We start from the raw sequence: 26,158 nt of genomic DNA, 5'->3' as shown, positions 1-26,158 counted from the left end.
TGTGACTGTCAAACTCAACTGTCAAGTCCTTTATATAAATTGCACATTATTTGCATATAACTTGGGCATTTCCTCTGGTACCCTTTAAGTCATCACTATATTACTTCAAACACCTAACATTGTAAATGCTCTGTAAATAGCTTTTATGTTGTATTATTTAGGGAGCAATAAGAAAAACATCAAAGCATGTTCAGCAATTTTTTTTCCCAATTATTTCAATCTGTTCTTGGTGAAATCCATGAATCCAGAATTCTGCAGATATGAAGGGCCAAGTGTAGCTGCAACACGGGTCACATGGCCCATGAAGCTAAACATATTTATTACTGGATCATTTATAGAAAAAATATCTATAAATCTATCAAGTCTTATCCTACACTCTTCCTATACCCCTGAAAATAGTCCTTTTACTAAACTCTCCCGATTTATCATATTTGAGTGTACTGTTTATTCCCAGGATCCTGAAGGACACAGTCCTCTGTTACTCCTATAAAAGTATTCCCATTACACAGGGGACAAGGGCATCTAAGATTCCTTTGGGGGAGATGCTTTCAAAAAAGCAAGAGAGTAAGAATGAGTTTCAAAAAAAAAAAAAAAAAGAAAAGAAAGAAAGAAAAAAGAAAAGTGAATGGAGCAACTGATTGATCTGGTTGATTTTTATGGGTGAACTATGTAAAATTCATCCTACAGCCATGGTCAGAGGCGGGGCTCTTGGGAAGGGATGTGATCGGGGCTGTAACCTCCTCGGTGGACTGACACTTTAACGTCATTACTGGGAAACAGTGACAACGTGGAACCGGGAGGAGGTGGAGCTAGCTGAAGCGGTGATGCCCGGGGTGTGGCCTTGGGGACTGAATCCTGTCCCTGGTGGGTCCCCCCCTCTCTCTCACCGTGAGGAAGCAGCTCTGCTCCGCCAGGCCCTCTCCACCATGCTGACCTTCTTCACCTCAGACCCAGAGAATGGCGTCAGCAGACCATCTACCGAGACTCTGGAACTGTGGGCCGAACCTTTCGTCCCCTAAGCAGGTTTTTTCAGGTATTTCCATGGCGATGCAAAGCTGACCAAGCATTCCCCCAAAACGCATCCTCTGGAACCCAATATCCAACGCTGTGGGCCGGAGGTGAGTGTGGGAGCCGTCCTTGTCCACGGAATCAGAAGAGGCTGAGCCACGGACACAGAGGCCTAACTCCCAGGAGCCGGCAGCCATGGAGGCCTGTCCCAGAGGCAGGGAGGAGGTGGCGCTGTGTGGGGGCGGCTCCCTGCCTGGTTCTAGGATGGTCTCCCTGAGCAAACTGACTCCCCTGACTCCACCCCATCCTGTCATCGCAGAAGCCCCTCCTGCTCCAGCCCCTTCACCTGTGTGGCTATAAGTAAAGGAGGGCTGGGGTCTGCGTGCTGCTAGAGGTCGGGCTGGCATGGCCGATCCATTACCCACCCCCTCTTATTTAAAAAGAGCACCTACCGGCTCTCGTGTGTTTACTGATTAGGTAAGTTGATGGGTGATTGACTGATTATCGCCAACATGGTCCTCTGGCAGTTCACCCTCTTCTCACCCACGCGGGACGTGGCAGAAGGCCCCACAGGTGAGGTCTCTGGACAGTAATTAAGTCTCAGGTTTCCACCCTCGAAAACAGGACTAGTGCCCTTAGGAAAGAGGCTCCCTTGTCTCTGCACCAGGTGGGGACCCAGCCACATGGAGCCACCTCTGAAGCAGCGTGTGAGCCTTCGTCAGACGCTGGCCCTGCCCACACCTTGATCTTGCACTTCCTGGCTTCTGGAACTGTGTGCAGGACATTCCTGCCGTTTATTAATCACCTCGTCGAGGTATTTTGTTACAGCAGCACAAATGAACCTACTCTGTGGGTTACAAGACCAAAAACCAGCTCCTGGTAGCTAAGGGCCGCCATTCATTTAAGCTGCCAGCCATTGAGCACACTAGCTGTGCCGAGGCCTGTGCCAACATTTTCTTTTAAACTTGGAGATTCCAACACGCTCATTTTAAGTGCTTCCTTTTCTTGGATGGGAGCGTGGAAGTGTTCAGAAGTAGCCCAAATTCGTGACTGACAGAGCCAACACTTCAGCCAGCTTTTCCTAAGGTGGGCCCTGAAAAGGCCCAGGCAGGAGCGGCCCTTACTCCGAGGGGAGGAGCAGGCCAGCCACCGTGGACCTGGCTGCCATCACGGGGAACTCGGGGGTCATTTCGTGAACACTGGGTACTGTCCAGAGAGCTCCCAGAGGCTCACAGCTGTGCAGACAGCCCGGCCCGACACGGACAGGCTGTCTGCCCATGGGATGGCTCTGGTCAGCTCTGGAGTGCGTGTGGGTGGCCATGGTCACATCATAATATTTACACTAGGCTCCGAGCTTCTGATCCAAGCAGGAAAAGCTGTGCTTCCAACCTGGCAAAGCAGCAATGGCCCCCGAGGGCTCAGCCGTAACAGGAAGACCCTTTCCACGTCCCTGGGCCACCACCCGCCAGGTCCTTGGGCACCTCAGTACCCCAACTCTCACATTCTGTGCAGGGCCCCTGGGGTGCTCCTTGATCCAGCCCACGTGAGGACAAAGGTCTTGACCAGGGAGGGTGCCGCTTTCTGAAGGCTGGGCCAGGCCCCTACAAACAGCCCAAGGACTCCCGACCAAAGGCATCGGCGGCTCTGAGGAAGCCACCGTGTGCCTGTGAGGGCGAAGGAGACGCTATGGGGAGAGAGAGACCAGGCGAGAATATCCAGAGCTCTCGTCTGCTCCTCAAAGGTGCCTCTGTCCCCTATCACCAAGAAACGCTTGACATAACAGATGATGCAGTCCCTTCTGCAGGGTCCCTGGCTCCACAGCCCTGCTGCTCAGGCAGAAGGTGGCTCAGACCCTGGTGTCTTGCTCTTCCTCCTCCCCAGGCTATAGGGCTGCCAGCACCCTGTGTCTCGTGTCTCACTCCACGGACCCTGCGATATCACCACACAGAGTCCCCACAGAGGGTAATGTGACACACAGGAGAGGGCTGGTTGGACTCCATCCTTCCTCCAGTGACAGCAGGGCCTCTCCGTGGCCCTCAGCTGGTTCACCTGGGAGCCACTCCTGGACAGCCAGAGAAGACGCCATAGGGCTTTCACTTAAGACTGACTTCAGGCTGCCCATGAAAATTGCACGTGGCCTCTTAGCCCTCTCTGGACACCTGCGCCTGGCGGATGCTCCAGAAATGACCGCATTCTGCTCTCGCTGTTGTTCTTCCAGAGTGTGGTCTCAACAATGGCATCTTGCTTTATGACCCTGCAGGTCACCTTGAACTACCTCCAAGACACAGTACAGTCGCCTACACAGCGTCCTATCAAAGCCTGCGACTTAGATCACCATGAGCAACTAGCAGCAGGCTTTATTTCAGTAAGATTCTATTGTTGTGAGGAGGGGAGACACATTGGGGACTTGAGGTCCACTCACACATGAATTTCCAAGGTTCGAACATACTCCTAAAAATAAACAAGAACATTTGCACACTCCGCTACACAGAACAGAACCATGCAAAAGTGTGATCTGTGTTCCAGTGGGCGTCTTCAAGGAATCAGGTGTTCTTGGGCGAGTGCATGAGTGCGCGCACACAAGTGAGTGTGTGCATATGTGTGTGAACAAGTGTGTGAGTGACAGTGGGCATACAAGTCTGTGTGGATCTGACTGAGCATGCATGAGTGTACATGCATGTGCATGTGAGTGTAAGTGTATATGTGTATCCATGTGTGTGGGGGGGTGTGTGTGTCCGTGCATGCATGAGTGTGCATGAGTGTGCATGTGAGTCCATGTTTAAGTGTACACATATACGTGTGCTTGGGGGTGAGTGTACAAGCAGCTCGCTCACCCAGGTGCGTGGGTGAGAGCTCTGACGGCTTGCACGTAGCCCTCCTCCTCACTACTGCAGAACGCGACCTGTCCCCATGCTGGGACACAGTCCTCACACACCCGCTCTGACCACAGAGCACCACCAGTTCAGTGAGGAACTCGTGAGGCTCTGCTCGCCCAGGGGACTGTGACCCCTGCACTGTGAGGAAACCGATTGTCCAACGGCCGAGCTGAATGGAGTGAGCCTGGCAGGCCTGTCTGCGGCCGGTCAGTGCCGCCTCCAGCTAACTCACTGCATCGCGAGTGTACCACGTCTCTGGGTGCGAAGACAGCTGCTTATGGTGGACTCTTCTCTTAACTCACATCAACGGCTGCCTCACGCTTAACTCCTCAGAGTCAAGTCACAGGGGTACAGGATCCTGAAACTGTATGGCTTCCAGGTCCTTGAAATGCGGAATAGCGGGGAGATGTCAGCAGAGGCACACTGGCTAAGTCGGGGTCACACCTGCGAGATGACATGTGCACTCATGAAGTCAACGTGTGCGATACACTCAGAAGAGCCAGGCAGAAATGAGGTCGGCAGGATCACACACGTGCGGAGTGCAAGGCAAGCCTGGGAGAGCCACTGTCCCGTGTGACTGTGTGCGTCCTCCACTCTGTGTGGTCAAGGAGAAGCGACCGGAGGGCCAGCCGGGCTGCGCACTCTCCTCAGAACATGGCAAGCAGGACAGGAGAGCCTGGCAGACGTGTCTGTCCCACTTTAAAACTTCTACGTCTTCAGCGACTGGGGACACTGAAGACGTCAGAATGCACTCCTTCCGCTGCCAGAACTCGCTGAATACCGATCTCAGCATCTCCCATCCCTACACCAACTCAAACCGCTTCCGAAAACCAAACTCGCGGTTTGTGTGTAGTCGGTTATAGGACGTGATGAGTGGTCGCCCGTCTTTCTAATGGTGACTGTGCGCACGCAGTTTGTAATACGCCTGTGACATAAAGGAAAGGACACAGCCAGATGTGCCAACGATGACCAGGAGGTGGACGTGACGGGACCTAACCAGAGCCTCCGTGGGGTCCCTCGTGACATGAGAACCAGACTGCCTGCCGCCGCGGGGAGGCGGGTGGGGACACGAGGTACCACCAGCTCCCTGTTGCTCTCCCTGGGTGTCGGAGGTGCTCACCAGGGGAAGCTCCAGCCACGGCCACGTGACGGCGCCGTCGTCGAGCGCTCGCTGGGCCTCGGTCCTCTGGGAGCCTGGAATCTCGCTGTGGAGTCAGCACCTCTCACCGGAGCAACCGGGACTTCTGTTCTCATTCTTCCAACATCAGGATGCAAGTCCAGAGGAGCCGCAGCCGGAAACGCAGGTGAGCTGGCCTGAAGCGAGCAGCCGGCGTGTCCCAGCAGCACACTGTCCCCGGGGAGGACTCTGAGGAGGGAGTCCTCCCACCGGAGCATCTCTGTGGAGCCCTCACAGACCGACCGACTGGCCACCAGAGCCTCCGCTCGGAGCCCCTCTTCCAGGCACTGGTTTCCAGACTTTCCAAGGGGGACCCGTGCACGGACCCCAACCCAGTCCACGTGTGATGTTCAAGACACTCTCCATCTCCCCCTGCAGGTCCGTCAAGTCACACTCCGCCAGGGGGACTCAGCGTCCAGGAGCTCACCTCCCTCTACCATGGGCACCTCCAGTACCCAAACCAAGCCCACCTGCAGGAAGGGAGGCCCCTCCACCAGAGCAACAGGACAGGACGCCTCCCAGCCTGCAGCCATCTGAGACCACATCCCTGAGCAGGTCATGGCAAGAGTCTGAGCCCCACGTGGCCAGCGCAGGACACGGCATCTCACTTGCTGAGGACAGAGTGAAGGAACCCACGGCCAGCCTGCTGAGCATAGAAGCAGCCTGAGGTCACAGAAAGTGACTCACCAGTCTCCAGAAACCAGGGATGGCGAGCAACTCGCACAGCATCCCTTGCAGTCCCCTGAGTCAAAGCGCCATCCCCGCTTCCTGAGAAGTCAGAGAGATCGCAAGGCGTAGCTCTGTCGGGCCGGCCGTCTGCAACAGCAAAGCCCCAACAACCAGCCTGTGCTTTAGCGTCCAATGCCACTGTCCTTCTCTCTCTCTGATAAGGCCAGGACCTGCCCTCTGTTGGGTGAGGTGCATGTGGGGATTGGGGGGTCTCTTTATAATCCCAGGGTCTTGCTTCAAACCTCTTCATGAGTGGAACTCCCCTGGTCACTATGGAACTTCAGGGATGGAGGGATGAAGATATCATGGACATGCTCATCCTCTTAGGAGCTAAGCAAAAATGCTATATTAAATGCCCTCAAAATTCCCACGTGTTAACAAGAGCCACTGATTCTGCAGAGCACTTGTGACCTTAGAAACCGAGGGATCACTCAGGGCCCACACCCCAGGGGACAGAGAAACGGCACCATTTTTATTTATCTTTTCCTTTGAAAATCTTTATCCAAAAACCCTTTTTCTTCCTCTTCAAAATAAGCCATTGTCCTGCGAGTCCAGGCTGCTCCTGCTTTCCAGAGGGAACTCTCCCGCTGCAAAGTCGCTGGCACAGAGTCCCACAGGAGGGTTCCCACCAGGGGATGCAAATTGACTTATAGAAAACAGCTCTCCGCGGAGCTGACCGCGCTGAGCTCAGGAGTCCACGTTTTAAAGCTTCTGTCAGCAAATGCCATAAGAAAACACTCGGGGAACCGTCTCCTGAAGTCCTAGCTGTTCTTTCCGCTTAGATGAAGATTTACTTTGTGCTCAGCTCAGTGTTGGCTCCACGGGAGCCTCTGTCCGCTCTCAGGCGCTCTCTTCACTGACCACCTGGGCAGAGGACACACAGCTTCAGCCCTTGGGCAGACAGACGGCAGGCCTTGGCCATGGCCTCGCTCATCCAGTCCCCTCGGGGTGCCGTCCAAGAACGGGAGGCCCCGAAGGCCTTTCCCTAGGGCTTGGATGAAGGCCGTCATTTGCATCCTCCCCCGCCCCCTCCGCAGAGAAGCCCTTGGAAAGTTCCACGTGGTTTATCGCTTCACTGAGGACTCAGTTTAATTAAGCAACTGTGGCAAAGGAATCATTTCCTGGGACGTGTGCAAAAATTCCGCCAAGACGACAGTGGCTAAACTTCCGTGGGAGAGAGCAGGGTGCCATGTGCAGCGTGAGTGCAGGCATCTCGGGCACGGGGTTGCTGCCCAGTCACCTCCAGGTCAGTGAGGGAGACCGAGGTGAGCCACATTACATATTTCCCAAACATGGTGATAAAGCTCCCAGCTCCCTGGGCGAAAAGCACAACCGCTAAAGGATACTCACACTCGGACTGGCAGCAAGCAAGTTAACCAGAAATAACACGATTTCCCCAACCCCGTGGCCAAACAGGACTAAGAAGAATGATAGAGACTGGAATTCACAAACGCAGCAGCATTCTTTTTTAAAAAATTTAGTTTCTAAGACCCCAAAAACGAGCTTCTGATTTTCTTGCGGTGCCATCTACCTCTTTGATTTTTAAAGCAACCTCGGGGCTTCCTCTGGCAGGCCTTTCTCTCTCCTGTTTCCAAATAAAGGAACTCTGTTCTGAATTCCTCCTGGCGTTGGGGAGAGAGCTATTTTAACCTGTTGCTATTCCTGAATGGACAGCTGGCGGATTCCACCTGTCCGCGGGAGGTGCTGTCAAAGTATCCGATGTCCCCCAGGCCTCATGACACAGTGTCACCTGCCTCGAACGCTTCTAATGTTAGCCTGCTGCTGTTTTACCCTCCAAAGTCGATCATGTGACTCACAAATCTATTCCGGAGTCAGGCAGCCGCTCTGCCTACGGGACCCTGCACGAGACACATTGCTAGATGCTGGGGACTCAGTGCAGGGAGCTCCGTTGCCGGGTCCCGCTGCCGGCAGCACACACCCAAGCAGGCTCTACCTGGTCCCTCCCCGACAAACGGCAAACTTCGTGAGCGACCTCATTAGAGGGTCCAACCGATGGCGGACTCAGAGGTCTGTGTGCGTGTAACTCGTAGACTTCCGGACGGCACCAGAGCACAATCACAGCACGTGCCACACGAAGGATCCTCATCCAGCATCAGGCTGGTCCAGATCGCCTCAGTGAGAGCGCACGGTACCTCGCACACCAGCGCTCCACACCCAAACAGCCCGGGCTTCCAAAGCCCGGGCCTGAACCCTTTGTAATGAGGACATCCGGATGCCACCGCCCAGTGGCTGACACCACCCATCTGTTGGAGGCCTGCGGAGCCCATGAACTTCACCTCGGGCAAGAAGCGCGTGGTCCAGCTGCCTGGCAAGAGGCTGAGACTCCACACTGCCATCAGTAGATCGGACAGACTCCAGGGTACAGCCTCAGACAAAGGCATTTGCTGGCACCCTAGAAGGCAGCTCTGGCTTCCAAGGCAGAACGTTTTCAAACTGTGGGCCGCGGCCGTCAACTTAGTAGGTGGCCAAGAACATGAAAAGACACAGGATAAAAGGAAAATATCAGATTGCATTGGATAGAGTAACGATAAATCTCTCTCATAAAACTTTTTTCCATTTTTATACACGTACAACGGACCCACCCCCATTTGTGAGTGCTGCTTGGGTCACATCAAAGACATTTCTTGCTGCGGGTCAACACCCCAAAGTCTGTGAAGTGCCTGTTGGAGAGAAGTCCAGCATGGGGAGCCGGCATCTCTGTTTGGGCTGCATCAGCGGGAGAACGTACACACGGGCAGTACCTACAACAGGAACGCAGAGGGATACCTAGTTTTTCTAAAAAGCTATAAAAACGAGCAAAACTTGGTTGATGAAAGAGGGATTTCCCCATTTCTGGCCTATGACACTGACATTTAGCTTCTGGCCCCTGAAATCCTTGGGCAGTCATGTTAGGTTCCCCTCCACAGGGGATTCCTATTTGCAAATGCTCCCTGTTCCTTCACCAAGCAAACCAAAGCAGCTGCAAAGCACGCAGCCCAGACCGGCACCTGGCGTGACGACCCACACAGAGTCCGGAGCACCTCTGTTCTTTAGGTGGCTCCCAGGATGTCAGTTCAGGTGGCTCTGGGCTGGGCTGTGAAGAGCCTCTGCTGCCACGATGAGCAGGCCACTTCGCTGATCCTCAACCCAGCTGGCCACATGCAGTGGGCGGATTCTTTGTGAGGCTAAGTGCTCACAGCACCATTTTTAAAAATTAAAGTTCAAGTGTAACGCGCCTGCAGAAAACGCAACCCAAGTGGGTACCTCGACTGATGCATGTCCACAGCAGAACACACTCAAACCTTCACCCAGGTGGGGAACAGGAGGAGACCCTCATCCCGAACGCTGCCTGGGCTGACTCCAAGTCACCTTCCCGACTTCTAATCCCATGGAAAAAGTTTGCTCTTAAAAGAAAGCAGAGCTGAAGATCACAGGCCTCGGCAAGCACAGCATTGAGTTGAAATCTACTATTTTCCTTGTGTTCATTTTTACTGACATCTTCTATTGACAGCTTGTGTCAATGGCTTCCCACCTATAGTGACAACTTCCATTTCCCTTTTCCCCCTAAAATAATGTTAAGTATTTAGCCAAAAGGTGGGGCATATATGGCAAAGAGTGACCAGGTGACTAAGGGCTACTGTTTCTTAGGAAATGCTGACCAGCTTGACTGGCTACCCCCCAATTCGGGAATCTCTCTGCATGAAGGGAGATTTTTCTCCCTTGCCCCATGACATGGCAGAAGGACTAATTTTCTCTCTTGCATAATTTTTTCCCTGTGTTTTGGGATCATGCGCAGGGCCTCACACAAGCTAGGTAGGTGCTCCGCTACTGAGCTGCACTGACTCTCTTGTGCAGTCTTCAGCAGACGTGGTCGACTCTCTCAGGAGACGGTGTGACAGTATTCTCATATACTTGTGGCTTATGTTTCTTACATGCATCATGCTACTCAAGACTGAAAGGAGATGATTCAGAATAAAAGGAAGCTCACCTGATCTCTCCCTCCTATTGAATCTCTATCAAGTTCTAGAAGTCCACTTAGACCTGGGATCCTTTATAAGTAAAGGTCACAACAGCTCACATAATCGAATGCCTTGACATTTTTAATTGTGGCAAAAGTATCAAGCACAACCTCCTTCCCCATCCTCTTCTCTCTGAATCAGAGTAATTCCCCATGTGTTGTGTTAAGATCGTAATCGAATGGAGAAGACCCTCTGCATCTCACTGGAGGGGCTTAATGCACCAGGCATATGAACCTAAGCTTACCTAGGGTGGGCGTCCCAGGTAACCAAGCCCCCTTGGCAAAACAGAGTTCCTTGCCGCCTCCTTATGTAACACAATCTGCTCCAAAGATTCTCCTTCCATTTCTTATAAACGGTTTGCTAAATGCAGAACATGTTTAACACAGCTTAAAACTTCATGCAATTTGGGGCTCCAATAATTTGTCTGGGTCTCATACAAAACAAAGGCAAAATGGCACAAGCTGATTTATAGCCAGAAAAAGTGCTCACGTGAACAGGCACGCACGCTCCTCCAGATTCCATGCAGATGCCTCCACACGCAGGTACAATCTTTTTTGTCGAAACACAGCACATTAAGACTGGCAAATGAATGCTAAGGTGTATCAGGACTGATGTGAATATCAAGGTCAAGGTGAGGTTTCCCTGAATGCAGCTCCATCAAACTCAGCGTTCACCATCCTCACTCCCAGGGGGATCAGGTTTCTCTAGCATTTCACACACCAAAGGGGACAGGTCCTCCACCACCAAGACAGTCTAGGGCACTTGAGCAGAGTCACTAACTTGGACAATGTTGTTACCATTATTAATTAAACTACAGAACCAACCTAGATGGCCTTCAACAGATGAATGGATAAAGAAACTGGTTAAATAAACAATGGAATATTACTCAGCCTTAAAGAAGAATGAAACTAAGGCATTTGCAGGTAAATGGATGGAGCTGGAGAATATCATGCTAAGCAAAATAAGCCAATCCCCCAAAACACAAAAGCTGAATGTTCTGTCTGATATGCGGATGTTGACCCATAATGGGGTGGGGAGGCTAGGGAAGAATGGAGGGACTTTGGATTGGCAGAGGGGAGTGAGGGCAGGGGAGGGAACGTGGAGGTGGGAAAGGCGGTGGAATGAGATGGACATCATCACCCTATGTACATGTAAGTTTGCATGACTGGTGTGACTGCATGGTGTGCAGACAGAGGAAGGAGAAGTTGTGCTCCATTTGTGTACAGTGTGTCAAAGTGCATCTTGCTGGCATCTATGACTAATTAGGACAAATAAAAAATTTAAAAAAAAAGGAAAGGGGAGCTGCACATGGTGGTGCAGGCTTGTCATCCCAGCGGCTTAGGAGGCTGAGGCAGGAGGACTGCGAGTTCAAAGCCAGCCTCAGCAACTTAGCCAGACCCTGTCTCAAACTCAAACATAAAAAGGGCTCGGGATGTTGCTCAGTGGTTAAGCGCTCCTGGGTCCAATCCCCAGTACCAAAAAAATAATAAAAAAAGGAAAGGGGAAATCAGAACTTTTTATTCTAGTTCTCCAACTTACCTTTAAATAACAACAATAAAAACAACAACAACAAAATTAAGATGTTACTCCACTGAAAATATTAAGAAATTTCAAGATTTCAATAAAAATAAGAAGGAAAGTAATTCTTCGCTCAGTTTCATCCCTTCTGCGCTTCTTTGAACCTCAGAGATTCTATTCCCAGCGCCCGTGGTATGTTTATATGATCTTATAAGCACACAGGACTCATCAGATATTTCGAAGAATGACACAAAGCATCAGAAATCTAATAATAATGCCGCAACAGAATCTGGCTTAATCCTGTTTCAGCTGAACTCCTCCCCTGCTGTTTAAGCTAACGTTTCCAACAAGTAATGGAAATATCCTGTGTCCCACATGTGGTCTCCCCGCCCCGTCCTATTCCAGCATGGATGCTTCTGCATCCACTCTTAAACCATCGGACTGATCATTTTGTCAAGAGAAAGCCGAGTAGCAGCCAGGGTTTCTATGTGCACCTCCATTGTAGTGTTCGATTGTCCTCCGCTGCTGTGTTACATCTCTGCCAATGTATGACAGTGTTACCCTAAAAGGAAATTCAACAATACTTGCACCCTTCAGGACGGACTCTGCTGAAGGAATACCACTTCTTCACCACGCGAAGGACATCTCCATCCATATTCCTTTGAGTCCATGTAACCGGGGGAACCCTAATCTGCTCTGGCACTTTAAAAAATAGCTGATATAGAACACACGCTTGTTTGGCTTTATTTTTAGAAGGCTTAAGTCAGCACACATGCGACCAATTACCACGCTGTTCACACCAGGACGTAAATTCAGAATTACTCCTGATTGATCAATTATCATGATTTATATGGCCTCAGGAAGCGGCAGCACTGACCCAATCCAGATTCAAAGGGTCACTAATTTCAAAAAGAAGTCTCAGACAAATTAAGATGGTCTGCTCGCAACCGTAACTTGGGCTTTATGGAGCTAGCCACGCGTGCGTCAAAGTGCGGGCTTTTGGAGGCCTCCAGGGCCCAGCCCCTGCAGACCCGCGGGGACAACCGTCAGGGCTCATCCTCTGGAGGACAGTTTTTCTGGGGCCAAAATTGCCGTCCACAGAGGCATGCCACAGTTCACGAGGGCAACCCTGCAGCACCAGCAGTACGGCCAGTTTGCAGAAGAAAGCGACACTTGGAAGGAAGAGCCTTTCCCAAGGCCACCAAGCCAGCCAGCATCAGACCGTCTGAGCCCAGAGTCCCTGCTGCTGATCAGCCACCGGAGACACTAAGAGCCCCTCGCATTAGCTGGGTGTCCATCATGTCCCGTGGACGCAGGGAGAACGCAAGGCACATCCCAAGGTGAACCCGCGCTTGCTCCTGGGTGCTTTCCCACCGTCACCGAGAACTCGGTAGTCGTGAAGACTGCCACGAGCTGCGTCCAGGGAGCCCTGGACACGATTCGGCGCTCTGCGGTTCTGCATCAACACCTAACCATCTCGGGTCACACAGGTGGCGCCTACGTGGCTAATGAGTTCTCAGACCAACAGGTCTGAAAACGGGCATGTCCTTGCAGAGGGGTCTACAAAAAGAACAAAAAGACCGTCTTCTGACTAGCGATCGCCAGCATCGATTTGTCCCACACCAGCTTTCTGCCAAATATTAAATTAAAAAAAAAAATTTAGCTCATTTTTTAAATGGACTGGGATTTTTCTCCCGGAGGGCAGAGGCGTGATCACGGAAGGAACCTCCCTCAGGGGTCAGGGCCTCCTGATTCCTGCCAGCTGTCAGGTGACCTGTCACGTGACCCACCAGCACACACGGAGCAGGGAAAGAAATGGAGAGAACCCAGAGTGGAAGCTGGTAGTGGGGCGTGCCAACCTCAGGGGTGTGGGTGGAACCCAGACTCCATGCCCTTCAATTTTCTACCAAGAAGGCAAAGGCCACAGAAGCTGGAGGTCTCCACGGAGAGGGGTGCCTTTGGCTTGGCACTAAACCACATGTGCTGCCCTCACCATGGGGCTCCAGAGAGGAAGTTCAACCCTCACTAGAGGCCATCCTGTGGCTGCAGCTGCCCAGCCTGGGGCAGGCGCTCAGAGTGCCCAGGGAAAGGGGCATCCCTGCCATCAGTGCCTGCGGCTGTCCCTCTGCCCCAGCCTTCCCCTCTGCAATCCCCAGTCCCAGTTCTGACTTCAGCTCTTCCTGCCCCTCAGCACCCTGGGCTACAATGCACCCTGCTTAGTTCCCGCCTTTAAAAGCCACGCCCCCTCCCACAAAAGCTGACTCCACATGCACTCCGCAGCGTCAGTGAAGTCAGACCACCCCACACACCTTCCACATGTGATGAAAAAGGCACCTAGCTCTTCCTGTCTTACGCCATCAGATGAAAAGACAGAAACTTCGCTTCTCAAAAAAATGAATAAGGGTTATTGTTCCCCAAACTCCCATATGTAAAGACAAGCACAAAGACACGGAGTGAAAGGAGACTTAATATAAAAGGGATTTGATCTGTTCTGCTGTCAAGGATTTGCTGTTTTGTTGAACTCAGGCAATTACCCACGATTTAATTTTTTGACCTCCTCTACACTCAAGAAAATCAATGCAACACCCGTCGCTTCGGATGCATTCTGGATTTTACAATGCTTTCTAACCGAGTGACCTCTTATAAAGGAATGACCACGAGGGGTAGATTTGACACTTCTCTCAGTCAGAGCTCCCTGTAAAACACGTGGACACCAGGCAAACTCGGGGTGGAGGGGGGACGGGAGGCTCTGCCGGAGAGAGGTTCTGGACTGCAGCGTCTCAGCAAGAGGCAGGTGCCCGGCACTTCCACGCCTGGTGCTGTGAGCCGCAGCTCCTTGGAAGAACAGCTGACTGCAGGATGGGGCGGGCAACATGGGACAAACACAATCAGAGGGACACTCTGCAAGTGAACTGGCTGTACTCTGGGTGCAGTGGCACAGGCCTGTGATTCCACCCCTAGTGAGGCTGGGGCAGGAGGCCCCAAGTTCAAGGCCAGCCTGGGCAACTTAGTGAGACCCTGTGTCAACATAAGAGACCGCATGGGCTGAGGTGTAGCTGGGTGGTGAAGCACCCATGGGTTCCATCCCCAGATAAAATAATCAGAAGCACAGAAGACAAAATCTGGGGAATTGTTCTAAGGAAGAGGAGACCAAAGAAATGTGAAAGCTGAATAAAACTCGTGACGATGGATTTTCTTTTGCCCTCAAGGACGTTATGGGGACGACAAGTGAAATATGAATAAGTTCTGGGATTAAGTAACAGCGCTCATGAACCACTGTCAATTTCCTGGTTTAGAGGACTGCCCTGTACTTATGCGGGACAATGACCCGCTGTGCTTCTGAAAAATACCTGCTGATGGATTTAAGGATGAAGCGGGAGAGAGAGAAGGCTTAACAGAGTGGATGTGATATCCGGGTCAGGAGCGCACGGCGTTCGTGCCTGTGCGAAGTCATGTCAAAATAAATTAAAATGGAAGAGCGAGGCCCTCCCTTCTTTAAACTAATACATAAATGGCCCATGGGGTTCATTCGCATGCCACTCCGCAATGGCCCTGGTCTCAGGACATCGTCCATTCACTAACAAGAATGAGCAAGACCCTTGCTTTGGGGCGGGCGCCTGGGTCTGGCAGGAGGCAATGCTAATCCTTTCTACTGGGCCGGCGACCGGGCCTTGTTAGCAATGACAGACCAGCTAAACAAAGAGTGCGCAAAAGAGAAGGACCGGTCACAGCAAAGCCTGGAGGTGACATGGCTTTTGTGACCATATCCTCGGGTTTTCAAATCACATCGCTTTGCAGATGGATGCGCATTTACAGAAGCTGCTATGAGTGACAGTTACTGGGAACGGGGAGGTGGGGCTTAGGTCTCGCTTTCGTTGCACCCAGAGACTCAAGTTTGCTGCCCCGGAGCAGAAGGACATCTGCTTGGGAGATTTGTTTACGGCCAAAGGCCAGACTGGCCGGCACAAGGAGGAGCTCAGTTCTCCAACTCGTGCAGCCTGACGAGTAGCCAGAGATGCAGCTGTGGACGGCTCTCTGCATCTATGTCCAGCGGACAGGCCTCGCAAGGGCCTTTACCTTTCAGGCAGGCCACACTCGACACAGCCCGCGTGGAGAGAGAAAGGACGTACTGAACAGCATGAGCTTCCTGGTCTCTTTGCAGGTCTAGGCTTTCCCGTGTTGTCCTCAGCATGAGGCTGTTGTCAGACGAGGTGGTCACAGAGCAGCGATAGTCTCCTGAAAGTCCACTGCTGAGGCAGCCACTGAGCCAGTGCCGGCACCAGCCAGCTGGACTCCCGGGAGATGCCATGATCCCTATGTGCCCCCTCCCTGAGGTCCTTCTTAGGGTGATACTGACACTGGAATGTGACTGGGCTAGAGTGGACGGCCTGGCCACAGAGAAAGGTGTTACATTTGTGACGAAATCGGTTTCGAGTGGTTGGCCCCACTTTGGGCACTGGGAGGATTCTTCCAAAGCAAAGGTCTCAAAGTGCTTCAAAGAATTAAAAGCACAGCTCCCGTAACAACTCTGCCGGGCCCGGAGATCTTTAAAAGATAGTTCAGAAAGCAGGCTCCGCAGCCGAAAAGCTAAACCCTGGGGTAGTGACAATTCTACCGGAGACCCAACCGACTCCGTGGAGCCAGGTATGGGGGCGCACGCCTGCCACCCCAGTGACTCTGGAGGCGGAGGCAGGAGGATCGCCAAATTCAAGGCCAGTCTTGGCAAGTTCAAAGTCAGCCTGGGCAACTTAGTGTCTCAAAATTCAAAAAATTGTATAATAATAGAAAGGGCTGTGGTGTAACTCAGTGGTGAAGCATCCCTGGGCTCAATCTCCAGCATCGCAAAAAGGTGAAATAAATAAATAAAAGACACCGTGGAGAAATGAAGCTTTCTAAATAGCCACTGAGTATATGCAATCTGAGGTGGAGTCAGAAGTTGTGGAAAAGGCCAGGGGCAGCCGAGAGGTATGGGGGGACGGGGAAGACCCAGAACAGAACCCAAAGCAGACAGTAAGTGGGAACTTGCCTCTGTCAATAGCCAGACACGAGGCAGGAAGACAGTCTGTCCACCAGACCAGGGCAGACGGGACACAAGGTGCCAGTGGCCAGCCTGGGCTCCCTACAGCCTTGTAGCCTTGATCTAATGGGGTCTGACACAGCCAGCCCCAGATCCCAGAGAGGCCAACTTAGGGGGCCCTGCCAGGCCTTGGGAGTACCTGGCAGGGGACCCAGTAGGTGGCCATCATGCAGTCTCAGAAGCAGGGAGGGGGACAACCTCCGTCCCCAAATGATTTCGCTCCTGTCTTTGAGGTTTTGGGGCAAGACACATCTCTAGCCCCGTAGTTGTCCCTGCAGCCCTATCAGTGGACGCTTTGGAAATCTGGGGGAGGGGGCCCTTTCCACCATCACAGTGACGGGTGGGGCGTGACGAGAGGTGACAGGAACTCTCTGATGCACACAGACCCACGCCACAAGGAATGACTCTGCTTTCAGCACGACTTTCCAATCCTGGGGGACATTCGTGAAGAAAAGAAAACCTCTCCAGGATGGCCTGAGCATAGTCCATTTCACACATCAAGGTAAGGGGGCTTTTTCCAGTTTCCATATACGCAGGTGGTACACTCACATTCGAAACCGCTTTGTCCACAACAGTCACAGGGGGAATCAACCCAAGTGTCCATCCGGGAATGAACTGATAAGGGAAATACATACAGACCACGGAATATTACTCAGCCTTAAAGAGGAAGGAAAGCTTAACACAGGCCACTAAGAGGAACCTCGAGGACACTGTGCTGAGTGAATTGAGCCAGGCACCAGTGTGGTCCGATGCCACCGACCCATCAAATTTATGGAGACAGGAAGCAGAACGGTGGTCAGCAGGAGCTGGCAGGCGGTGGAGGGCTAGTGAATACTTCCTGGGTGCAAAGTTTCAACCGGGGGCAGGGGGAGGAGATGAGAGCGCTCTGGACGTGGATGGCGGCGTTAGTGACACCACATTTGAACGCACCTAAGGCCCGGCACTGTCACTTAAAAATGGTTAAAGAAGCAAACTGCATATTACGTATATTTTATCACACACACACACACACACACACACAGAAGTTCTGAGAGATGCAGCTCCTCTGCAAATCAAAGGAAGACCCTCCTTGGTGGGGCTAGACCTCGCCCACGACCAGTTCACCACTGCGGGAACGGGCAACCTGGGGGCCCCCCGGAGCGCCTGAGCCTCCGGCACTGCCACCTGCACCCTGCAGCTGGCACCTCACCCTGTCCCCCTGCAGAGGTACGCATCTGCCAGCGTCACCACCTCTTCTCAAGGGTCTCCACGCTGACCCGCTCCATCATAAATCATCTCCTTTCTTTTTTCTACTACACTATGGTGGCTTCGTTCTTACGATTCTGAGAGTGTGTGTGTGTGTGTGTGTGTGTGTGTGTGTGTGTGTATTTCCTTTCATGATGGCATTGGTGGCATTTTAAAATAGTTGTTCTATAAAAATGGGGAGGGGGCAGAGGGTCCAGCCCCGATCTGGCTGAGGCCCGGTGCTCCGGTTCAGGAGACAGGGCCCCCTCAGTGCACAGGAGCGGGGCCAGGAGGAGGACACCCCCACCTGCCCCTCTGGAGTTAATATCAGCACGTCCTGGCGAGGATTAGAGTACCTACGATGGAGATCCGGCAGCCGTTCGCTGGCTCCCCTGAAGTATGTGGTGGAAACACACACGCGCGCGCGCGCACACACACACACACACACACACACACACACACACACAGATGCACACGTAAGCTAATCGAATGCACGGCCCCTGGCCATAAACCCAGACACAAATGAGGTGAACCGAAGAGCACATTTTCAGTCCTGGGAATCACTGTATCATGTCAAAAGAGATTAGAATTTGACTGGGAAGGGCACGGGGTGTCGACTGCGATTACGCAGCAGAGAGCGTCTCTCTATTGTGAGCCTCCTCCCTCCCATCTCGACACTGGGGCGTGATTCATATTTGACATACTGTCCAAGAGGGGAGTGTGACTTCCCAGAAACCGTACTGAACGTTTCAAACACAGATCATCCTTTGCCAAGAGAAAATCCTGCCCAGCTGCGGTCTCCTCATTTGCAAAACATCAGAGCGGTGACATTCCATTACTTAGAGGGGCCGCTGTTCCAGCGAAGCCCTGGCAACAGAGGTTGCACTTATCTTTTTAAAGGAGAGTCTCAGAAAACGCGTTCGCTCTCGGGAAGTAAGTCATGCGTCTGAGTTCTGGGGAACGGGCGTTCGCCCAAGCAAATTCCTGCTAGGGAAAATCCATTCCCCTGACCCGGGAAGTGCACAGAGTGACCCAAAGCTGGAGGCCAGGACAGTGCCAAGTTGAAGGACCCCACAGGAGGTCAAAGGGCATGCAACAATATTAACATTGTCCTTAGGACAAAATCAAGTACCCTTCTGACACCCGAGGGAGGGCCCCAGCCACCCGCTGGCGGGAGAGGTCCTTGAGCCCCAAGCCTCCAGGCCCCTTTCCCTGTGAGGTCAAAGGGGGTTTCTGCTGAGGGTTTAAATCACCTCTAGCTCACGGCACTGCACTAGGCAGGACGGTCCAGGGTGTTCTGTCTTCTTTAAGTTCCTTTCCCCGGAGAAGCCGATGGCCACTGGCCAGGGGTGACGCAACCTCACTTATGGCTTCGCTCATGGTCAAGCTCCCACTCAGTCTAACCTTCTAGAAGGAGCCAGGAAAGCACTCGGGCAATGCAGACGCTCCCCAGGCGCGCCTGAAGCAGCCGACACCCACTGGCACCAGCCGTTTTCCTGGTTTCCTGTCTGAGGGGCTGAATCGTGACCCCGGCCCGGGGGCGACTTTCTCGTGGGAGCCAGGGTAGCTTCCAGGACACTCATATTTGCGTTTTCCCCAATAGAGGGTTGGACAAATGCAGCCCGTGGGGGTGCCCATCCAAAGAGAAATCCAAATGCAACGACGACGACAAGTCGCCACACACACTTCAGATTTGCAGATGGAGCCCAGCCGACGCCACAGGGGTGCTCTTCCTTCAGGAACCCAGAGCATCCCAGGCCACCGGCCAAATCCACTCCAAGGGACCGCGCAGGAGGGCCGAGAGAGCCATCTCCCCCAGCGGAGACCCGCAAGCCCACTATGCCACAGTCCAAAATGCAAGTGAAGAGCCGGGAAGGAAAATCTGGTGAGGACATGGGGACCCGACCCTCAACCCTCCTCACCTGCTCGGCCCTGCGTGACCGAGCTCATCAGCGACAGCAGGAGAATCACAGAGGGCACAGAAATGAGCGTGCGGGAGGAACGGTGTGCCCCGGGCTCCAAGGACCCTGGAGTGACTCCGGAGCGGACACCGTCAAGCTTGGTGACCCATCTGAGGGCGGCCACAGCTGGTGCAGGAGGGATGGCTCCCCCGGTCCCACCAACGTCCAGCTCCCCGGCCGTTCTGCACGTGGAGCTGCAGATGCAGGTCAGCAGGAAAGGCGCCTCGTGAACCCACCACTCACTCATCTGCTTCTCACCGTTTAACAAACACTTCACTCCAAAGCGAGCAGCACCCCAGCCACCCCAGCCACCCCAGGAGGGGCGCACCTCCCACCCAGCCCAGCACCTCGCTGGAAGCCGGCGCAGCAGCCAACAGCATCCCGCCCGGCCTGTCACGACGCCGGCCAGCGACGCCGGCCAGGGAGCACGTACCTCGATGATCCTGTCGTGGATCTGCAGGCCTCCCTCCTTGGCTGCCGGCCCGCTCTCGGCTATTCTGGACACAAAGATCCCTTCGCTGGAGGATCCATCTTGGTTGTCCTTTGGGTTAAAAAGACAAAGGCGTGAATGCGAGGCGGGGAGTTGGGCACGAAAAGAAGACGCTCGCCCTGCAGACAGCCGCTGACCCTTGCTGGTCACCAGCAGCCACGGGGTAAAAAGGAGGCTTGTTTTGCCTGATTTGTTTGAAATTAAAATTGACCCGCATGCGTGCTAAGCCGTTTCAAGTCACGGCAAAAATCCTGCCACTCCCAACCCCGGGTTCTCCTTCCCCGTGGACCATCTGCTTCATCTTATGCCTCTTTTCCAAAAGAAGGTGGTCTTTTCACACCACCTTCTTAAATACGTGGGGTTTTTTTTTTTTTTTTTTTTTTTCCATGCACACAGTGGGATCATGCCAATCCCATTCTTACACCCTTCTCTCAATTAATTCTAGAAAGCCTGGAGCAATCCTGGAGTTCTTCCGCCATCATTCACACACAGGCCCTACACGCCCCTCTATTTATTTATATTTTTTGGTGGCACTGAAGAGCGACACTACCCCACCCTGACTCTGCTCCTTGAAGCAGCTGCACAGTGTCCCACAGTATGGATCCTGACGCCGTTCCGGTTGTGACTAGCGACAGTGATAATACCAACCTAGATTCTGAAACATCTTTGCTCATAGGAACCCAGCCATGGAAACTGCGGGTCAAATGTGTGTAACTGATCGAGATGGCTGAGTTGCCGTGCAGAGTGTATACTGAGTCAGGACTGTTTTCCCACCTCCTCACCAGTACCCAGTGTGCCTGAGCTTGCCAAGACCTAATCAGCTAATGGAGAAGACAGGCATTTGGGCTTCATTCTGAGGCATCAGAGAAGTCCACCACCACGCTGTCCCAGTCCTAGCAACCGCCTCCAGTCCCTTCAGATCCGAGTTAAAGCTCAGGACTGGAGCCTTCTGGGAAAGAAGACAGCTCACTGCTGACTCCTTCCTCTGCTTCAAATCAAATGGCTCCAACATGCTTTCAAAACAGTCCCAACTCGTTCTCGAACTTCTGTCCAAACACACTGCAATGCTGTTTGGAACGCTCTCCAAGTGTGTGGATCACATTTCTAGTGATTCACAGATGGATTCATAGCTCAAATGGTAGGGTCACTTGGAAAGCTAGCTCAGGAAGGAGGCTCTGCAAAAACTCCACCATCTCTCATCACGGTTAATTCCTCCCACAGCAGCCTAAGAAGATCTATGTCAATAATACTTACTCTGCATATAAATATATAAAAATGCCACGGTCAAATTATAACAATGAAAATACAACATTTTCCTCTATACATAGGAAAAAAAAAAACCCTATATTCTAAACTCCCATATTATGTGATTCAATCAACCCTTCAAATCCAACAGCAATAACCAAGGCTGAGAAAATACCTTCCTTGGCCCCCTCTCCCTCCTTGCATCCACCCCCACAGCTCATGCATGCAAATATGTGTTCTCTCTCTCTCTCTCTCTCTCATGTTATATGATTCATCAGAAGAAACCCAAATCACAACCTAAAATGAGCATTAAGTGTTCCTCCCAATTTAACCCACATGACAAAGACACATTTCTAACTGCCATCTGGATTCCATCAATGTTCTTTCAAGAGAAGGGCCACGGTATGACTGTGTGTGCTGTGTTGGATCAGCAATCCTAGGAAGGCATCCTTCAAGCTGCACAGCGCCCCACATGGCCCCCAACTCCTGACCCTCTACCATCTGCATATCCAAGGTCTCTCCCTCTCATGGTAGCCTAACTACTGCACTAGTCCCAATGCATCGGGGTTACCCCTACATGCACAACTCAAACGTAAGACAGATGCCCAACAACTTCTATTTACTGAGAAATACTAGGCACCAAATATGCAGTAAGCCCTCTATGTATCATTTAGTCTTCCCCAAAATCACAGGCAGTAAATATCAATATAGCCATCCCATAGATGACAATGTCAGGACTCAGAGAAGTTAAGTTACTTATCCAAGAACACACAGCTTAAAAAAAAAACAGTATAACTTGATTTTATGCTGAGGCTTGAATAATTATTGTGCACATGCAATGCTATTTGAGAAAACTCAAAAAACACAAGAATTCAGAATTCCAACATTGCTACGTGTGCGATATTCTATCCAGTATAGGAACCTAGACATTCTAGTAGACCACCAAGGATTTATGAGGATGATTGTGTTCCCTAAGAGTTGATGTCCATATATCAAATGAAAAGGAATCTCTGTTTCCTTTGATTGAACCACTTTCTATTTCTTGGCTGGAGAAGAACAGAGACGGGATGGAAATTTGGCTTTGTTTTGCTTTACAAAACGCCACACTGTGCACAATCATTCTAAAAGAGACTAGAAAGATCCAACCAAAATCAGAGAGGAACAAGCAAAACCACGCACCAGAATTTAGGCTACATTAAGCCTGCAGGAGGCCTGGGAAGGGCAAATGCAGAGGCACAGACTCAAAGAGAGCCTGACCAGGCCCATTTCTGAGAGACTTTCCTCTTTAAAAGGCATCTCTTTATTCTTAGTTTGGCTCCTTGCCTAATCCATTTTAAGCTGGAGCTATTAATCAAGGTGAACTAACAGGACTGGGATCTCTTTTGCTGGTCTGCGTAAAAGAAAGATGCACGGGACTGTTCCTATCTGGGGTACCTGGAAATAACACTCACCTGCCCAAGGCTTGAGCAAGGGTCTGATGGCCCAGCTGGCTGCTGCCGCTCTTCAGGACTGGGGGCTGATGAGTGAATGATGTGATTGGCCCAGAGCATCACATGCTCTGAGAGACCTGCGTGTTTGACTGTCCCCTGCGCCCATCCCTAACCACACCTGTACACTGGGCTCATCTCGGCTCTTTCCTAGGTACTCCCTGATCTGCCAAATTTTTCAGGCACCAGTGTGAGATACATTCAGATTTCCTTATGCTATTTCTGCACATCAGAACGTGCTTTTAAAACCACAAGGGCAAACTCTGCCCTGGAGGGTAGGCACGGAGTTCTTGCCAAAAGCCCAGCTAAGTGGAGAACATCAGGCAATCCACAAAATCAGGTCTGGTCTATCCTTATATCACCTTTTTATAGGAAAACAAAAAGAATGAGAAGTCTTTGCTAGGTGCCCTTTGCTAGGTGCAAGGATGGAGAGCAGGAAGGCAGTTCTGGGCCAGGCGTAGAAACTTGCCTCCCTCCTGGCTGGCATCAGTAAGTGCAACAGGTCTCTCAACAGCAGCGAAGCAGAGACACCCTCTGAGCCGCCCACCTGCAGCACCCCTCTGCTGGGATTAGCTGAGGCAGAGAACTGGCCCTCCTCGGGTGGGATCTTTCGGCTGCAAAAGATGTACAACATCTAACAAGCAAAGTAACTCAGTTTATTGACCTTGGCTCTTAAAACTAGTAACAGTGGGTGCATAGAGGGGTAATTCAGGAAGAGCCGACTCTGCTGTCCCTGCTCAGTGGCCTGCATGTTTTCTGTAAGCTGGAGAAAGTGAGTCCAAGGCCCCTGTCTGGTTTCCTGGGGTCACCTGCTTGGACACTGGGTCCCAGTTTGCTTCCTGGCCTCCCAAAGCTCAGGAGGGCTGACTTCTGGCTTCAAGGACTAGATCAGATCACACCAGGACGCTCAGCCTGGATCTGAATCAACTGCAAAGGGTCAAAATAAAAATATGGCGACCCTGTGGGATTCTGCAGTCTCTTCAGAGGGCCACAGAGATAAGGGTGGAAGGCAAAACCCGTCCACATGTCCCTGGGGTTTGGCAAGAGAAATGACCTCTGCCCGGGCTCACCTGTGCACGTCTAACACACCCTCAGCACTGACGCTACGTCTGCGGCAGAAATCGCCCATCATTTTAATGAGCGCATCACTAAACTGTCAGTTTTTATAAGACAAGTTATTTGCTTGTTTTTGAAACTATAGCTTTAGCCCAAAAGCCAAGCATATTTAAGCATAAATCTCTTCATGGCACTCCCTGGATTGAAGCCCTGCTTTGGACACTTAGCTAATTCGAGCCCCCGGACTGTGGGACTTACCAGGCCTTTGGGGATCAGGCCTCTTTCTGACGTTTCCCTGCCCAGCCTCCACCCTCTCCCCATGACTCCCTAACTCCCAGCACTGTCCCTGTCACATGAGATGCCAATCCTCCACCACGGGGCCTATCTGCCATTTTCAAGTAGAGCAGTCTTTGAAAATGGGTATGTGAACTGGGCGCAGTGGTGGCCCCTGTAATCCCAGTGGCTCAGGAGGCTGGGGCAGGAGGACTGTGAGTTCAAAATCAGTCTCAGCAATTTAGCGAGCCCCTAAGCAACTTAGTGAGACCCTGTCTCCTGATGAAAAATAAAAAGGACTGGGGATGTGGCTCAGGGGTTGAGTACCCCTGGTTCAATCCCTGGTACCAAAAAAAAAAAAAGGTGTGGGGGGGTAACGGTGCACTGCTATAATGAGCACACAGATTCAAAATCTTACTCACCGTCATATTTTGTTGTCTAGAATTCTCTTTTGTGCCTATAACCCTTCAAGGTACCTAACACACTGGTTCCACAGTGAATATATAGATACATTTTAGAGTGAACTAAACCTACTCAATTTATTTTATAGTCAACAGGGCTCAACCATACATACACACACACACACACACACACACACACACACGCGCACGCGCACAATATGATCCTCTAACCTAACAAACTCCAGCACAACCTTCAAAACTCAGTTGCAATGGGTCCTGCCCAGGACAACTCCCCCTCTAGGGGTAAGTAGCCCCCAGGCTGGCCTAGCCAGACCCAGCACAGGTGCTACAGCAAGCACGGAGAGGTCGTCTCTGCCCCCTGTGGCGTGAGTCCCCATCTCCGTGTGAGTTCCGTGAGGCAGGACACCCGCCCCATGGCCACGTGGCTGCTCTTCTCACCCTTTAGGTTTCTGCTCATGATCTTTCCTCACCTGGCTAATGAAGCCCGCTGCTTCTGAAACCCCCCACATGCCACCCTGGCCCTCCTTCATGGCGTTTCTCTGGGTCTAGACCGACTGTACTGACCTGCTTCCTGCCCAGTATAAACTCCAGGACTTCAGGGACACTTCTCCCTGGTCTCGCTGGACTTCCCAGTCCTAGCGCACAACCTGTGGTCAATACTTGTTCGTTGAACAAGCAAACTTCATTTTCTTTTCCTTTCTTTCGATTGTTTTGAGCTGACAAATGAGTAAACAGCCACCAAAAGAGAAGAGCAAGAGATGGCACACTTTTGGATAAGCCCCTGACACACGTCCCTTGCTGCTCCCTGGGGCCCTCTCTGCAGACGTTTTCCTCCAGGTTAAAGTGACAGATGTGACTTTGGAACGGGTCGAGGCGAAGACCCATGGATCCAAGGAGGAGCAGACAGACTTCTGCTGGAAGGAACCCAAGGTCAGACTGCTGCTCTGGCAGCCCACAGTCCCGCTTGGTTTAGGAGGGTGGCTGGTTACCCAGGTCATGTGCACCCCCCCTCACACAACTTCATTCAGCTCAACCAAAATGCACCCCAAATGCAAAAGAGTGAGTGAGCTGAGCTGCCATCTTGCAGGAGACCACAGCAAAAGGAAAATCCCCAGGTGAAGATGTCGATTATACAGTGAACCCTAGCCACGGAGAGCACAGTGACGTGACCAGGGTTTCCAACCCTACCCCCCAAACTCACACCTCAAACCTTGACCTCTTTTCCTACCCCAGGGAAGGGGAAAACACATTGTAGCAATGAACATACCACACACGGCCGGCCACCGATAATATTGAATCCCAGGGAGCCCGAGTCCCGGTGCAAGACAAGAGTGAGACTTCTGGTTTCTTCACCCTGCAGGGAACAGATGAGTCCGTGTGTTTATTTACAAACAGGAAACAGACGGTGGGGATTTTCTTTAGAAGTGGACTTGGGACAACCAAGCTAATCATTTTAGAAATTCTTTATCTGTTGGGAAGTTTAACCAAGGAAATTCCTGGAACGCAATCTAAAACTCTGCTCCCATCTTTTGAAGGTTGCGAGCCTGTCCAGATAGCGTGTAGCCCCGGGATGATCACACAAGAATGTACGGACGT

At 51.9% G+C, this 26,158-nt stretch overlaps 1 protein-coding gene across 1 annotated transcript in view; it reads right to left on the bottom strand.

The window, feature by feature from the left end:
- Window positions 1-26,158, bottom strand: part of PDZRN3 (PDZ domain containing ring finger 3) — a 213,099-nt gene that overhangs the window by 171,594 nt on the left and 15,347 nt on the right. The window contains exons 2-3 of the mRNA XM_079122574.1: window positions 25,830-25,916; window positions 20,023-20,130 (exon numbers count right to left, since the gene is read on the bottom strand). Of these exons, the coding sequence (XP_078978700.1) occupies window positions 20,023-20,130; window positions 25,830-25,916 (195 nt within the window). The remainder of the gene's footprint in view (window positions 1-20,022; window positions 20,131-25,829; window positions 25,917-26,158) is intronic.

Source organism: Sciurus vulgaris (genome assembly GCF_902686455.1).
Source record: "Sciurus vulgaris genome assembly, chromosome: 19".
NCBI lineage: Eukaryota > Metazoa > Chordata > Mammalia > Rodentia > Sciuridae > Sciurus > Sciurus vulgaris.
Note: the sequence above shows the minus strand (reverse complement) of the source record. Positions and strands in the feature narration are given on the sequence as shown.